The sequence below is a fragment of the Trichoplusia ni genome, chromosome 14 (assembly GCF_003590095.1).
Source record: "Trichoplusia ni isolate ovarian cell line Hi5 chromosome 14, tn1, whole genome shotgun sequence".
NCBI classification, from domain to species: Eukaryota; Metazoa; Arthropoda; class Insecta; order Lepidoptera; family Noctuidae; genus Trichoplusia; species Trichoplusia ni.
The window spans coordinates 3002540-3017596 of record NC_039491.1 but is presented as its reverse complement, the minus strand read 5'-3'; the positions used below and the strand labels follow the sequence as shown (position 1 = coordinate 3017596).

The 15057-nt window shown below is 38.3% G+C and overlaps 2 protein-coding genes across 6 annotated transcripts in view; both read right to left on the bottom strand.

The window, feature by feature from the left end:
• LOC113500731 (mannosyl-oligosaccharide alpha-1,2-mannosidase IA-like) overlaps positions 1-8857 on the bottom strand; it is a 57796-nt gene extending 48939 nt beyond the window's left edge. The window contains exon 1 of the mRNA XM_026881613.1: positions 8143-8857. Coding sequence (XP_026737414.1) covers positions 8143-8751 — 609 coding nt within the window. The 5' untranslated portion in view covers positions 8752-8857. The remainder of the gene's footprint in view (positions 1-8142) is intronic.
• A 1625-nt stretch (positions 8858-10482) lies between these two features.
• Positions 10483-15057, bottom strand: part of LOC113500683 — a 70771-nt gene continuing 66196 nt past the window's right edge. For all 5 annotated transcript variants that reach the window (XM_026881548.1, XM_026881552.1, XM_026881549.1 and 2 more), the window contains one exon: positions 10483-15027. In XM_026881548.1, coding sequence (XP_026737349.1) covers positions 10822-15027 — 4206 coding nt within the window. In that variant the 3' untranslated portion in view covers positions 10483-10821. The remainder of the gene's footprint in view (positions 15028-15057) is intronic.

Below are 15057 nucleotides of genomic sequence, written 5' to 3'. Positions count from 1 at the left end.
TGCAAATAGAAGTATTGGGAAAACCGTAGTTTTCGTGGACGGTATGATTAAATATAAATAACAGAGGTCCAAGATTCTTATATCTCGGATGGATAACATTATAGCGATGAGATCGAGTTCTTAATGTGATGAAGTCCCGTCGGGAGCAGTTTGGAGGGACATTAAACGCAATAAAATTGTTCCGGAGCGTCCTGTGTGCTAATTGCGGCACGCATTAGGACGGCGCCTTTCATACGTATAGTCTCAACTAATTCAACGGTCGCACGATTAAAGCTACCGGAAAAGAATATGACATCATTAGTGTAATTCTATTTACAGAAGACGCTGATAACCTTAATGTCTGCGAAAAAGTTTAAAAGAGGGTATTGTTTCTACAAAGTTTATACGTAATCACGAAATAAGTAGCTTTTGCGTGGCATTCATAATCATATAATTGAGGGTCACTTTTGATTTCTTGAATTCTACTGTTTAACAAACAATATACATATTTAATTTACAGAGTTCAAATAACGGATCGACATATTGATAGCTTATAATGTGAAAGATTACGGGTTATCTAACGGTAGCATTTCACTAGATTCATAAAACATCTTCATAGATGAATTGAAGTTTTTATGATGTTTTAAAAATGCAATATTCATGTATCAATAACGGTCTGCCACATGTCTATCTAGCTAGGTAATTAAAATTGATAAATGAATTTAATGCTTCATAATCGACTAATTTGAGAATACTTTTCCTAACCATACAAAGTATTCAAAGATTGTCATAACTTTATGCTACAATATCTCTTTATTTGTTCTTATTATGTCTTTAGCACGAATGATGTCATTTCACACTTGTAAATATCTTTGTAGCTTCCGTTTTTTGTCTAGGTGGGACCTTGCGATTCTATGTATGCACGAGCTACAGGTTTGAACCCAACGCAGACGGGTAACAATGTGACCTTTCCAAAATTAAATGTATTTTCTTAATTATTCTAAGACACCACTGATAAACGGTGAAGGAAAACCTCGTGAGGAAACCTGAGTTACTGAACCAAGTATTGGACTTTGAATTCCAAACTCACAGAGGTAGCGTGGTGTGTTCAATTAAACCTATGTAGTAGAAAGAGGCCTGCACCCAGCACTCCAGAAGTGGGATATTAATGAGCAGGTATTGATCGATTGAGGGCCATAACCTTTCCAACGAAAAAAAAGATTAATAAAGATAAAATGTCTAAATCGATAACGATAAAAGAAACTTCCGAACAGCTGTGACTTTGTTATCAAGATTACATCATAATGTTTAGCGATAAGTTAATGTCACGTCACCATCAACAAATGTTCTTTACCGGTGTAGTAGTACCCCCCATGTTAAGATTATGAAAGATATTGCCAACACGTAACCGTTTCAGTTACTATTACGATTAGTCTACGTAATAGCTTCATCAAAATGATTTATGGAATATTGAATCTACGTAACAGAGAATGAATCACAAGTAATGCTGCCGATTGTCTTCCTCTTTGAAACAATAGAGGGCCACATGCAAGAGAAATACGGAGAATTGAAGCTCAGTGCAGCATTTGGTACAATGACGCATGTAGTATTAATTAATCTCATTGGATACGAGGATTATTGAGGCAGTGAGGCATTGAAACAAAACTGTCAGGTTGCAAATTCACCTGTCGACATTGGGTACACCCTAAGCGCACAGGACTCTAAATCAGCAGAGATTTGCGCTCTTGACCGAGTTTTTTTTTATCACTTCCCCCTGGCGCGATACTGGGGGCCGGCTAATTGCCCCGGTTTGCTCTCAACAAGCCCAACTCCGTCGTCAACAACGTTTTGTTTGTTTTGCCGCTAACTTATCGACGCGCGACGGTTTGCCGACGCCGACGCCGCGCCCTTTGAATTATCACTCGAATTAATATAATGTTTACTGCCTAATGGTGAATTATAATTTTGGATATTAATTACATTCTGTAATCAGATGACGTTAGTAACTTAGTATAAGGGCCCTTTGAAATGACATCGAATTTGTACATCGTATTTTGAAGACATCAAAACTGTAAGTTATGGGAACGGACACATTTTAGTATCCGTTTATATAAGGGTATATCATACCAATTAGATATTATCTGATAACAAAGGAGTGTGTCAATATCATGAATAGGCATGACTTATACTTAAACGCTCTGCATCTATTTGTTTGCAATTATTTCATAAGTTCAATCACCCCGTGTTACTAAACTACATAAATAAAGAAAATCAAAATACGTAGACTTTTATATTTAGAATACAAAGTTCAATTCCGATATCCTAAATTCTAACAACGGCAGAGGCTCGAATGTGTCGATACTTCAATAACATGCTCTAACCATTCAGAACCCGGAAACACGGTAGGTAGGTCGGTTGGATAAAATGATGCCGTAATGACGCAATTTCGCGTAATTTATGTAGAATTTGCATCTCCCTCGGTCAATTGCCTCTCAATTCCTACGGATAAATATATAATAGTAGTTTCGCTCGAATACTAGGAGGCAACCTAAATATTTGAGATATCTTGGACATGTATATTTTTAGTTTTAACATTCCGCTGTAATACTGCACGTCTGTTTTCGAGAAAGTGTCGTTAGTTTGGTGTGCAGTGAACGGTGATGGCTTACTGTTTTAGTGGGAAATGTGTGTCGTGGGGTCACCGGCGACGTCTCGACGAGACCGATTCGGTGTGCCGTTACCTTAGGTACTTAGCACGCCACCATGACGCCGACACAAGTAAACTGGGTCTGCACGGTATTTGCGGAATGTGCTTTTTAGATCCACACCGTCCGTGTGTCATTCCACGCTCTAGTCGTGTGCGCTCCACATCTATTTCGATGTACACACGGTGAGGTAAACGGACCGGCTGTTTATTTCAACTGTTCTTTTTTAATTTAATACCCCCTTGAAGATTGCATCTCAAATATATGTAAGACATCATGGATCAAAATAAAAGCTACGATAATCAAACATCTATTTTTTTAACTTTCATTTGCTAAAACTATTTTTTTTTTATACAAAAGTACTTGCATAATACAAAAACCTATTTCCTGCAGCTACATTTTATTTTTTCAAGTTTTATGTATATGAGTCACTGGCACAGTCACATAAAATACACGGCTCAGTCAATACAGGCTAAACAATACGTTGTCAAAGAACAAAACGATAAAATTAATAGGTTTGTTTGTTAATTTCATAGCTGTTCAAACATAATCAGACCACAACGGTAGCTGGAATAATACCTAGGTGGTCTAGGTACTACATACTAGGTAGTAACTACGTCTGAAATGAGTAGGACGTATGAAGAAGTTGATGCTAAAATAAAACAAAGTAAAAAATCTAGCAGCTCAGAAATAAAGTACCGTTTTAAACCAGCTGAATGAACTGAAATTATGAAATAACTATAACCGCGGGCTCGCTTAACATTTAAATATAATGATTTATGTAACCCAATGCATTATTCACTTTCATTGAATGGCCAGGAATTAATTACATATTCTAAATCAAGTGAAGCTCGACGCAAATATTGAATGGCCAGTGTGTAACATTCTGAAGTAATCCAAGACAGATGAGTACAGAGCGCAAGTCATGCGTTTAGTAATAAACAAAGTTTTACTTTGCGATGCATGCGAGCATGGTGCCATAACCATAAGGCAAAGGTTCCCGCCTACCCTGCCACCGGCCGGTCATCGACCAATACGAAATTAATATCGCAGCCCACCATGAAAGTTATGGAGAAAGCCTAGACTTTTACTTGCACGCGCCCGTAGTTGCCATTGTCGGCTTGAATAATTAATTTGATAAACATCTTCATAAAACGTTTACAAATTGCTCGATTATTCCGATAAGGCGCTATTCGTTTCTTAAGTTTTTTATTTGGTTGTACAATGAATGGGTAGATATAGATGGTATAGATAGTATATGTATTAGAGCATGGTGTAAATTTAGGTTGAACGATTTCACACGGTCGCTATGTGGAACAAAGCTTCTTTGAATGGAATTTTCCTACTTTCACACGACTTACCAGAATATACTATATTATTTAATAATGTACATGAACTGTATACACATATGCCTCATGAAAATGAGTTATTATTTAATCGTTTTACTTTCTTAAACGAAAATAGAGTAACGAAGGGGAAATATTCGAATCAAGCACGACTCGTGATTGACATTATTAGTTGTAGTATTTTAAACGACTTTAATGGGCTCATACAATCACTGACTCGTATAAATGGTGCGATTACGACCCATTAGTTGATATTATTTACTCTATCGAAAAATCTGATGTAACCCAACTTCCCAAGTCAATTAAACAAAATATAAATGGTATAAAATCACGTCTCCTCAATAGGTACATCACAAGCGAGACAAACCCGAATTGCAATAAGAATTAAAAGAAACCCAATTTATACATAATATCCTCCAATTGACATAGATAGTCATTTAATGGATGTCGAAATGACCATAAAATGAATAAATGGGGTTATAAAACTTCACTGGGCCATTCTATCGCATATTTAAATTGGGATAGAATCTTTCAGAACTTCTATACTAAGTCATCTAAATGAGAACATTCATGTGCAATTAAAATTAAATTCTCTTTGATAATAGTTAAGTATTTCATAACAGAGATAAGAGGTTTTATGTCCTTATCAAGCAATTAACAAGAGCATTGAGAAAAAATTGGATTGTTGATATATACGCTATTTAATGTCTGCCCTGATTAATTACGTGTTTTCGTTACAGTCTTGCATGTATGTAGTTTCTATAAACTAATTAGTATGTTCGTAGTAATTCTATTTTCTTATCTACCTGGTTTGGAATGCTCACAGTAGGTATTTACGTACTTTCAACGCTGATAATGGTTTATGAGAGTTTTTACTCGATAGGAAACGGACGACAGATAGATGGTTTTTGGAACGTAAAGTTTATGGCGTGACTAACAAGAATATAGGATACGAAAGCATCAATGCTTTGATCAAAAGACACATAGATTGGAAAGTGAATCCAACAGATAAGTGCAAACGACTCCCCAGAGTCAGTAAGGTTTAAAAAAACAAAGGTAGCACGTGGAAGCAATAAAATGCATGTTAGTGACTTGCATACAGTATAAATCAACTTTCAAGCCATTTGGTTTCATATCGTTATGGTCTGCAGGATTTGATTAACATGTTCGAGCGTTGCCGACGGTGATTAGGCACGGCAAATTATCATACGACCCTGAGCTCTGTGCTACAGCACCAAGTACTATTATACGATCGTCGATTGCTGTATTTTTTCGCAAAACCAACATTTAAACCACTTAGAACGAAATATTTTGAATAAAGGTAGGTATTTTATATATGTTTAAAAAGCCTTAATTTTTTTACTCATGCCGCAAAATAAATATTGAAATATTTAAAACAATCGATTTTTAAATAAATGCCTCGGTTCATTTTCATGTATTGTTCCGTTCCAGTTGCATAAACATTGTCAATGTCAAAATTTGAGTTTTGTTATCTAATCAAGCGATTATGAGTGAAGTGAATTGTAATTTGACACAGATATTCAATGCGTCCGAGTCTCGCTTTACAATGGTCACAAAGCGAGGACGCAGTAATTAAAATAGTTTAAAATAGAGCGATAGTAGGTCAAAATTAGTCTTGAATTAAACCTTATGTGTTACAATCTCCGTTATAAATGTTGTGAGTTAATGTTGCCATAGTCACACACGAAATAACGGTCTTTACTATAATGATACCGAATACCGCAAAAAGAATCCTAGATTCAACCTGTACGCTAGTTCTTACAATAAAAAACGCCTGTGACTGTTTTTTAACAGATCTGTATTCAATTAGTTCGAGCGAAGGCTTTTACTGCTTCAAGGGACTATAAGCCTGCAACCGAACAATAAATACACGTCTTAGGACTCCTCATACTCATTGATCGTCACGTTCACATCTTAGGAGAAATAAATACAACATATGTAGAAAATAATCAGTAATCCATATTACTATAGCAATTAAAACGCGAGGTACACAATATAATCGTTGTACTTATAAGTCACGTCCAATCTAAGAAAAGGTGACCCCTGCACGAGAAATCAGGAAATCTTAGATGAGAAAAGAGGTCGTCTACCTATGTTCGCGTTTATTGATAAACAGAATTGTTCAACAATTACATCAGTTATCTAACATGTAAATAATACGTATTGATTCTACTTTCTTAGTACACTTGTGGAGCTTCATCGGTGTCAAGGCTACGATAATAGGAGGCGCAGTTAAACCTTTTCTGTCCAAGGATTATTGAAAGTGATTTAACGGGTTTTGATACCAGCACGGATATTTTAGAAAATTATTCGTAATTGGATAAGAGTAATCATCACTTTCTAATGCGAGTAATAAAAATATCGGCGTTTTCGATCCTGCAGTTTTACGATTGAGATTGTCAACTTTCATCTCTGATGTTTTTAGTAAAATCTTAAATAATCCGTATTTTCGTACGATTTGCTGAGAATCAAATTATTAAGATAATCTTTAATAACGAATCCTTCAGGCCCGTCTGATTTTGACATTGACGAAGTTGACTCGGCGATTGCGAATTTGGCAAAAAAGAAGTTACAGATTTAGCACATTTATTATAATTTCAGAGCTCTTCATATTGATTGAAATTCTACGTTTTCTAGATGGAATGCTGTTTGGTATTCTGTAATTGAAGTGATAACCATTTTCTACATTATGCATGGCAAGCACAATGCAAAGTGCATAGGGCAATTTACATTTCTTATCATGTTGGGTCAAGGTAATTATTTTTTAGGACCTGCTATTGAATAGGATTTTCTTGTTAGTCTCTGTCAAGCGAACTTTGGTTCTATTTAATCTTTATAAAAAAAATTGATTCAGGATTGATATCACCTTCATGTCCAGATTAATCAAATTTATTAAGATGACAGAAATATGCAGTTACTGATAATTGACTGCTGGTTAAATTACTATAAATCTTTCATAAGTTTCAAATTCACTTACAACCAAAACAACAAAAATTGCTGCGGATGTCTAAATTATAGAGTTAATGATCTTTTAAAAAGTACATTATATTCATCACATAAAATGAAATATAACATTTAGTTCCATGACAAACATTAAAAAAGCAATCATTCTTGTAAATTACGTATGTGTGTAGCGTAACAAATTCCATACGGTATCATTTAATAAATGAAATAAAACTTACCATGCACATAATATCTAAATATCATAACTATTTTAGTCATAAGTAAGTACTCATTGAAATACTAATCTACATTAATGTGTAACGGTCTTCTACGTAAATCATTGCTGAATATGTAATACTTAAAAAAATTGTTTTATTTTGTTACACTCTCTTGAGCATAGTATAAAATTTTCATGTTTATAACATGACATCATAGAAAGTGTATTGCCATTCTTAATTGGTCAGCAATAATTTTAGATAATGTTACTTGTTAATAGTTTATACTATTTACAATTTTTTTCTGATCTGCTCCTCGTAATAAATATGACATATTGGCTTTTAAGATAAACATCGGGTAAAAGATACAATTTTGAAGAAGTTATCCTCTTTCAATTTGTAACAGTTAGAGTATTTTCTGCTATCAGGTAACAAATTATTTTTAATCGATTTCAAAAACTAAATTCAATCCGTTTCAAATACCATACTGTACTCCATCAACAAGAAATTTAGTAATTAAAAAGGAAGTTCATTAAGTTGAACATTTTTTTGTTATCATGAATTTATTATAGCTTATCTAAAGCTAAACATGACACACCTTGACAACTACCTAAATACATAATTGTAGGCAATTATTAGCTAATTGATTGAATGGGTAATAATAATAATAGGAAATCATTGCAAGAGTTGACTGATAAGACTTTTTTATGAGTTTATTTTGATTAAGTCTGAGTTACTCACTAGTTGGCAAGACCTAAAAATTAAGATTTTATGCTCAGAACAAGTAGATATTTGCATTTCATAAAAAATAAAACCATATCATTTCACAGAAATGAAATTAATGCAAATTATTGATACATAGACAAGGAATTATCTACTCTGGTAGAAGGACAAATGGACAAACTTAGTAGTATAAATGTGTAAATGACTCACCTTTTTGACAGTTTCCAGTTTGTTTTTTAGATCAGGATCTGTTCCAGGTGCCTGTACCACAGCCACAAACTTATTGGAGCTTTCTGCCTTAGGTCCTGACGGTGACACGTCCTTGCTAGCTGCATTGTTACCGACCGCGGGCTCCTCAATCGCATCTACTGGAGGCTTGCTAGGTCCTCGCGACGAAGAAATCGAAGGTGCTACATCGAACTGAGGCCTTTCTAACACTTTCATGCCCATGTCCTCCTCTATCTTAGCTCGCAAACGGTTCCTATCTTCCACTATGTGAGGATCATCACCCTCTCCACCGTGGTGAGCGATCCCCACGACGGGAAAGTCTCCGACGTCGTTTTGTGCCAGCGGCGGAGGCATGAGCAGCTCGGGCCCAGCCTTCTGAATTCTCTTATATACATTGTAAACACTATCGTTCACACTATTGGAACTTTTAAACTCTGGCAGGTAAAACAGTGCACCTAACCACACGATCCCGAATGTCAAAAGTACAGAAACAATCAAATATTTCTCTCGTAAGCGAAAGGATCGTCGGGAAATGGACGGCACAGGAACTCCATTAACAAATCGTTGGTAGGAAGGCAAAATTCCCGTCATGTTTACGTAAACACAGTGTCTACACTTAAATATCTAAAATAATAAATAGTGACAGTTTCCAGACAAACGACCCGTCACCCGCGGTCGCCATTAATAAACTGCCAACTTGAAAAAGTTTTGTTGGAACTGGGATACAAGCCTCAAGAGAATATCTCCCAACTAGAGTCCCTAGTAAGAAAAATGAAGAAATAGAATTTATCAATAAAATTAATTATTGAATATTAATAATTTTTCCTTCCTTATTCATGTTTATATTTTGTAAAACGACCACGATTTTTCAAAACTACTATAAATAAAAGAGAAAGATTTGTTCGTTTAACATCAAACATATATTTTGTATTTGAATTGTCTTGCGTTTGAACTTGAAGATTCTTGAATTGTCGTTCATAACATAATTTTATGAGACGCTGAAATAAATTCTGAATACCTATTTTAAAATACCCCTATACTTCTTTTTATTCATATGGTAACATTGTGTTGTTGACGTTTCGATTTAGTGTTACTTAACTAAGGTATCTTTAAAACTACTAATTTAATTTTGAAACTCAATGTTTTTATCACTTTACTGATTTCGTGACTATAATTATAAGGGGAATATTTATAAGATAATAATTTAAGTGAAAGTTAAATAATTACGTCATTTAATGACGTTCTGAAAAGAATTAGTGCTGGAAACATATCATCATATGTTTTGTATGAAACAGAAAAACTCAAAAAATATATTTACTTTTACATTTCATGACGAAATTACAATTTTCCTACTACATACAATTTCATTTTTTCATTGGCAATTACTTATTTTTAGAGACAGCGGCGCCATCTGTGCTATGGTTCCAAATGTTTTAAGTGACATCTAGTTACATTTTGAAACCACACCACCTGTTGCACTTAGGTAGTTCTCAATTTAAGATGAAGATGGCGTTAACTTAGCCATTCAACCTCGACTTCGTTACATGCAATCAATAAGCGGCGTTGGAGGTTTTTTTTAAATCTTACTAGAAAAAAAAGTATGAATATAAGCAGAGCCCGTGCCTCGCAGACAGTACGCCGTGCCTCGAACGAAGTCGAGGCGATCTTTATTTTTTGAGATGAGGTTGACGGTGGTTTTTTGGCAGATTATCTTACAAGGCTTACCAGACTTACAAGGAAACGGAAAGTCTTCTCTGTAGAACTATTTAGTACCTCCTAACACACAATATATTATACACTCCTACACTCACTATACTCTCACCCATTTACACCCCTCACTCACCTCAAATGTATTTGTCTAATTTTTATTTTCAATATTGTTTACGTTTCATCATACTTTATTACGTCTGAAAAAAGTTAGTGAAACTCAATCCAGTGCTAGCAGAACACGAAACATGTTTCTACTATGTGCTCTGAATTGGGTCACAGGCTGTGCCTAGTTTGGGACCCGCTACTACATCATTGCATTTTATTAGTTCTGTAATCTTTGTGTATGCTAAATAAATAATTTATATATTTATCTCTTTTTCCCATACTTTGGTGTGATTGTGTCTCCGGAATTAAAAAACTTCATCTAAGTTAACTTTATTATTTTAACCAGTTTCTGGAAAGTTGCATATCATAGTCAATATTTTTTCGAAAAATAAGGTCATAGGGTTGTTTCACTTTTTACGTGTGCAGTGTACAGTATACGCACACAAAACTGCGCGTAAATCTCGGGGTAAGTATTGTCAGTTTTTTCAAATACAAATAAAACAAAGGTTACTTTACTTAAAACGGAATAATTTATTGATTTAAGATGTTAGAACAAACATCCATATTTTTATTTACGAGACTAAGGCACTTTATGAAAAAGGTTACAATCATACAATTCTTACAAATTATAAGTCTGAAAGTTTATAAAAAAATATTTTCGCACATGAGATCAGTCAAGCCCTAATACTTACAATAAATCTATTTTAATATCTGTTTAATCATCTCTTTTATTACATTATAGGTACATAATACATTGAACAACTAACATTCCACAAGAATATAATTTACAAAACAATTTGTTATAGTTACACTATTGAGTATGTTTTACGCATAATTAGTTTTATGCTATGAGCGGGGTTTGAACCTGGACATGTAAAAGTCACAATCTGGACAATACATGGCCGGGGAGCCGACGGTTTTCTTTCGACACAAGTTGCACAGCGTCTTCTGTGAGGCCTGTGCGTCTCCCGGGTAGGGGGGGTTGCCGTTCATTTGCGGAGGTATGGGCGAGTCCGTTCCCCCCTTAGTGCCCGGCTCGAATGATACAGACTTTTTCTGCAATTGCTTAGGTGGAGGTATGTGTTGATACGGATTGTAACCGTTCTGAGCATACTGGTATTGTCCGATCTGCTCGTTGTTAACATTATTTTCTAAATTAACATTTTGGCCATACATGCGTTGCTGCTGCGTGTTGGCGTAGTGCCTTGTGTCCTGGACACGGGGCTGACCGGATGGGTTGTCTACATAGTAGTTATTTGTCATTTTCTGTGGGATTGTGTTGTAGTTCTCAATAGGAACGTCGCCGTGGGGCGGGGGAACCCTTTGGTACGACGACGATGTGTAGTGGTTTGTACTATTGGTCTGTGGATATCGACTAGAATATTCGGAGCCTGCGTAGCTTGTCGGTGGGTTATGATAGCTCTGGTAAGCCGGCGAATTGGTGGGCACGCTTTGATAAGATGTGTGATTGGTGTTTGGCATGTTGTGACCGTACTGACGGTTCGTAGCGTAGTTGTTGTTGGGCATCGTGGAAGCGCTTGCTGTTTGTGGTACTCGGTGATAATAAGCGTTGTTGATAGCTGGGTTCATAGGATGAAGCTGTGTAGGTGGGTGGCATGCGTTGGGTAGAGGCCTCTGCATGTTGACAGGGTGCTTAGGCATGTAGGCAGGGTTATGCGTGGGCGTCAGTCGGTTCGCAGGCGTTTGGCTAAAGTTCGGTGGGCTAGCGTTGCTGTGATTTGAGTAGACGGACGGCGGTTGGTTGTAAGGTATCGGACTTGTGGTGTTCTGCGGCGTATTGGTGGGAAGCGCTTGATAAATTTGATTATTGTTTATTGCACTTTGATTTTGTGCAGTTTGAACGGGCGAATTCGTTCCGTAAACACTGTTATTCTTTTGTGCATTGTACTGCTGCTGCAACGGTGCACGATTTGGTGGCATCTGATACGCTGGGTAGTTGTTTTGTAATCGAACATACTCTGCATGCGCATTCTCGTTGGGCGCAAATGAGTTTTGTGACAGTGAAGATATAGTGGACCTAGAGGACTGACTGTCAAAGGAGTCCTGTCGCTGTAAGGATGGCTTGTCCGACTGCAGTGGCATAGTTGTTAGCTCTGGCTTGTTCATGGCCGATTTCAAAACTCTTTCTAGGATGGGATTTGGAATGTAACTGTCATCCTCTTGGTCTTCGGCCGTTGATACTAAGATCACTTGGTCACAGAACGACACCGATTTCTTTTTAGGTTTGTTTCTGTCACCATATGTGTTCGCAACTGACTTCTGTTCGCATTGCTCCTCTTCGATTTGTTTCGGATCAATTGACGATGCCGACGCGCGCCGATTGAGTCCGGCATTAGTTTGATCAGAACAGTTGATAACGTCTCTATTTCCACTCATACCCACAAAACCGATATGCGTTCTGTCACCTTCTTGTGATACATTTTGGGCATTATTTTCAAATCTCGAGGCAATATTTCTTACATTATTGTTACTTTCGTACAAATTGTGACTTTCCACTGGAGATGAAAGCTGCCCCTCTAAAGAGCCTGAACGTTTCAATTTAAAAGCTGCTTGTTTAGCTTGCAGCTCCTTTAGTAAAGATGGGTGAACGTTTAACTTTTCAATTTGAAGAATTTGTGGGCTCTCCTCATTCCTCAATATTTGATTTCTTTTTTCCTGCAAACTTGCCAAGAGAGATCCTTTCGCGACTTCCAGGTCGTTAGCCATGGACATTTCACTAACATTATGTATTTTCTCAAGTTCGTCTTGTAGTGGTGTTAAATCAATAGGTGGTGGAGGTGGCGGGAACTCTTCGCTGGGTTGTCGTGAGTGGTTTACAGAATTCATGGGACTGGGGTATGGTGGCAACTCAAACATTGTGGGCGACCTCCTCATCGGGAGAGCACAGTCAACCACATCTACACCGTTATCAAAACTATTCGTGAGATTTTGAATTGTGTTGTGGGTTGGCTGCAATGGCTGCATCGTATCCCTTTTCACGGGGCTTTGCTCTTGATGAATCATTGCTTTAGTCACCACAGTGTGGAAGTTTTGTGACGGCGATGTGTCTAGCCTGTCATAATGACCTCCATTTTTGTCATCATAAGAGTGCAAAAACGGCAAAGATTGAGGTTCGTCTCCGTATTGTTCCGAGAAGCCGCCGTCTTCTTCAATTTCCGTTGGATATGCCCCTTTGCCGTGTTCTGTGTATGCATATTTAGAGGCTGTTAGTTGTGAAGTTGTGCGTAGAGGTGGTGGAGGAGGTACTTTTGCTGCTGTCAGCATCTTTCCGGCGCTCCCATGGAAACTTTTTCTCATTAGTTTACTTCTCTCGAGGTTAGGGTTGGTGCCGCTTGCTACTGAGTACTCTAAATGTCCTTCAGATAAATACCCGCTTAAATTCGTCTTATCCTCGGTAGTTCTTCCAACTTCGGTGTCATCGACGGAAGAGACACGCTTCTCTTTGTTGTTCGCCTCATTATTTGCGTCAGCTCCTTCGGTCAAATCTGGCATCGATCTATTTTTTCTACGAATTAAACCTCCCATTAATAATTTTCTTCGTATTTTGTGTTGTTTCTTGTTAGCTTTTTTATCTTCCGCTGACTCCTCTTTTTTCTCGACAGGTTTAACGACTGGCGCTTCTTTTCGAGCACGACTCCGGTCTTCACTTCTAGAACGTTTTTCTCTGACTTTTTCATCATCCCTAGACTTGTGTCTAGGCGGGCGCTCACGTGTTACCGTGTCGATATCGTCTTCAATACATTTGGGAGACTTTTTTGAAGAGCCCTTCTTTTTAGGAAGCGTGGCATAGATTTCGATAGTCATTGGTGATGTTTCCAGACCACCTTTTGTATTTCTGATTGGAGCAGTTGGTTGTATTTCTGTGACTCTAGTCATGCCCGCCATCCTCCTTTGTAGACTGCGCGCACGCATTACGCATGTGTTATGTTTCATGCGAGCGAAAGTCACCATGTGGCGGTTATTGTATGGTGCGTCCATTGCCACACGAGCCTTAGTGGCAGCAGCGTCGCATAGCACTAGAGCTGTTTCATAATCAGCTGAGTCTTCAGCGTTACGAGACTTTTCTAGGAGTCTGTCAGCTTCTAAACAAAGAGCTTCACATTCACCACGTGTTGTTATTTCTGGTATTTGAGCCAGCTGTAGGTTGTGTCGTAGACCTTGTTGTAGTGGTAGGCTATCGGTGGATGACAGAGAGTAAGAGTCATAACCCGCATCACACGAGCCGCCACTAGAGAGTTCTCCTTTGCGTGTGGGGCTGCTGGGAATGCTGCCCGCGCCACGACCTCTTGGATACATGTATGGGCTTTCAGCCGTGGATGAAGATGCAGAAGATGCACTGTTACGATCTCCACTCCAGTTTCCAGAGTCCCGCCGAGCACGCGGCCTTTCTTGGGTGTCCGATCCGGAACCAGTACTCAAACTACGATTCAGTTGTGCGCGGCGGTTCGCTTGAACTTCCAGCATGTTCTCTACAGCTTTTCTGCTTATGTAGTCACTCTCATTGTCTGGGCCTGGAGTGACGGCTCGTCGAGCGAACCCAGTCGCCGGACGTTCGGGCGCCGGCGTCACAGCTCGACGCGGTTCGGGTGCCGGGAATGGAACAACATCTTTAGGAGCATGACGAGTGTCACACGGCGTTCCATCAACCGCAGCATACAAAAGAAGGAGCGGCTGGAATCGTCCTCTTTGACATTTTTCCACGACGTGTGACCACTCCGGTCCTATTTCTTTGACATCCGCATCATCGAAGTATATCCATAGGCGGAGTTTACTATGGAAGAAGAAGGTGGAGTAGTGCTTGCCGTAGTAGGTGACGAGGCCGACGAGCCGGTGGGTGGCTCGGGCAGCCCACGAACGGTCCACGCATGCGTGGAAAGCGTCGGTAGGCCGGAGCTCTGTGCCGAGCGCTGCGTACACGGCCGCCACATGTTCTGCTGAGGGACGCTCAGAGTCCCACACCATGCCAATCGATACAACTTCAGGCCGATTCATGAGTGTTCTGCAAATCTGTATTTTTGCTCCACACGCATTCTGTAAATAAAGAGAACCAGATTGTAGTAC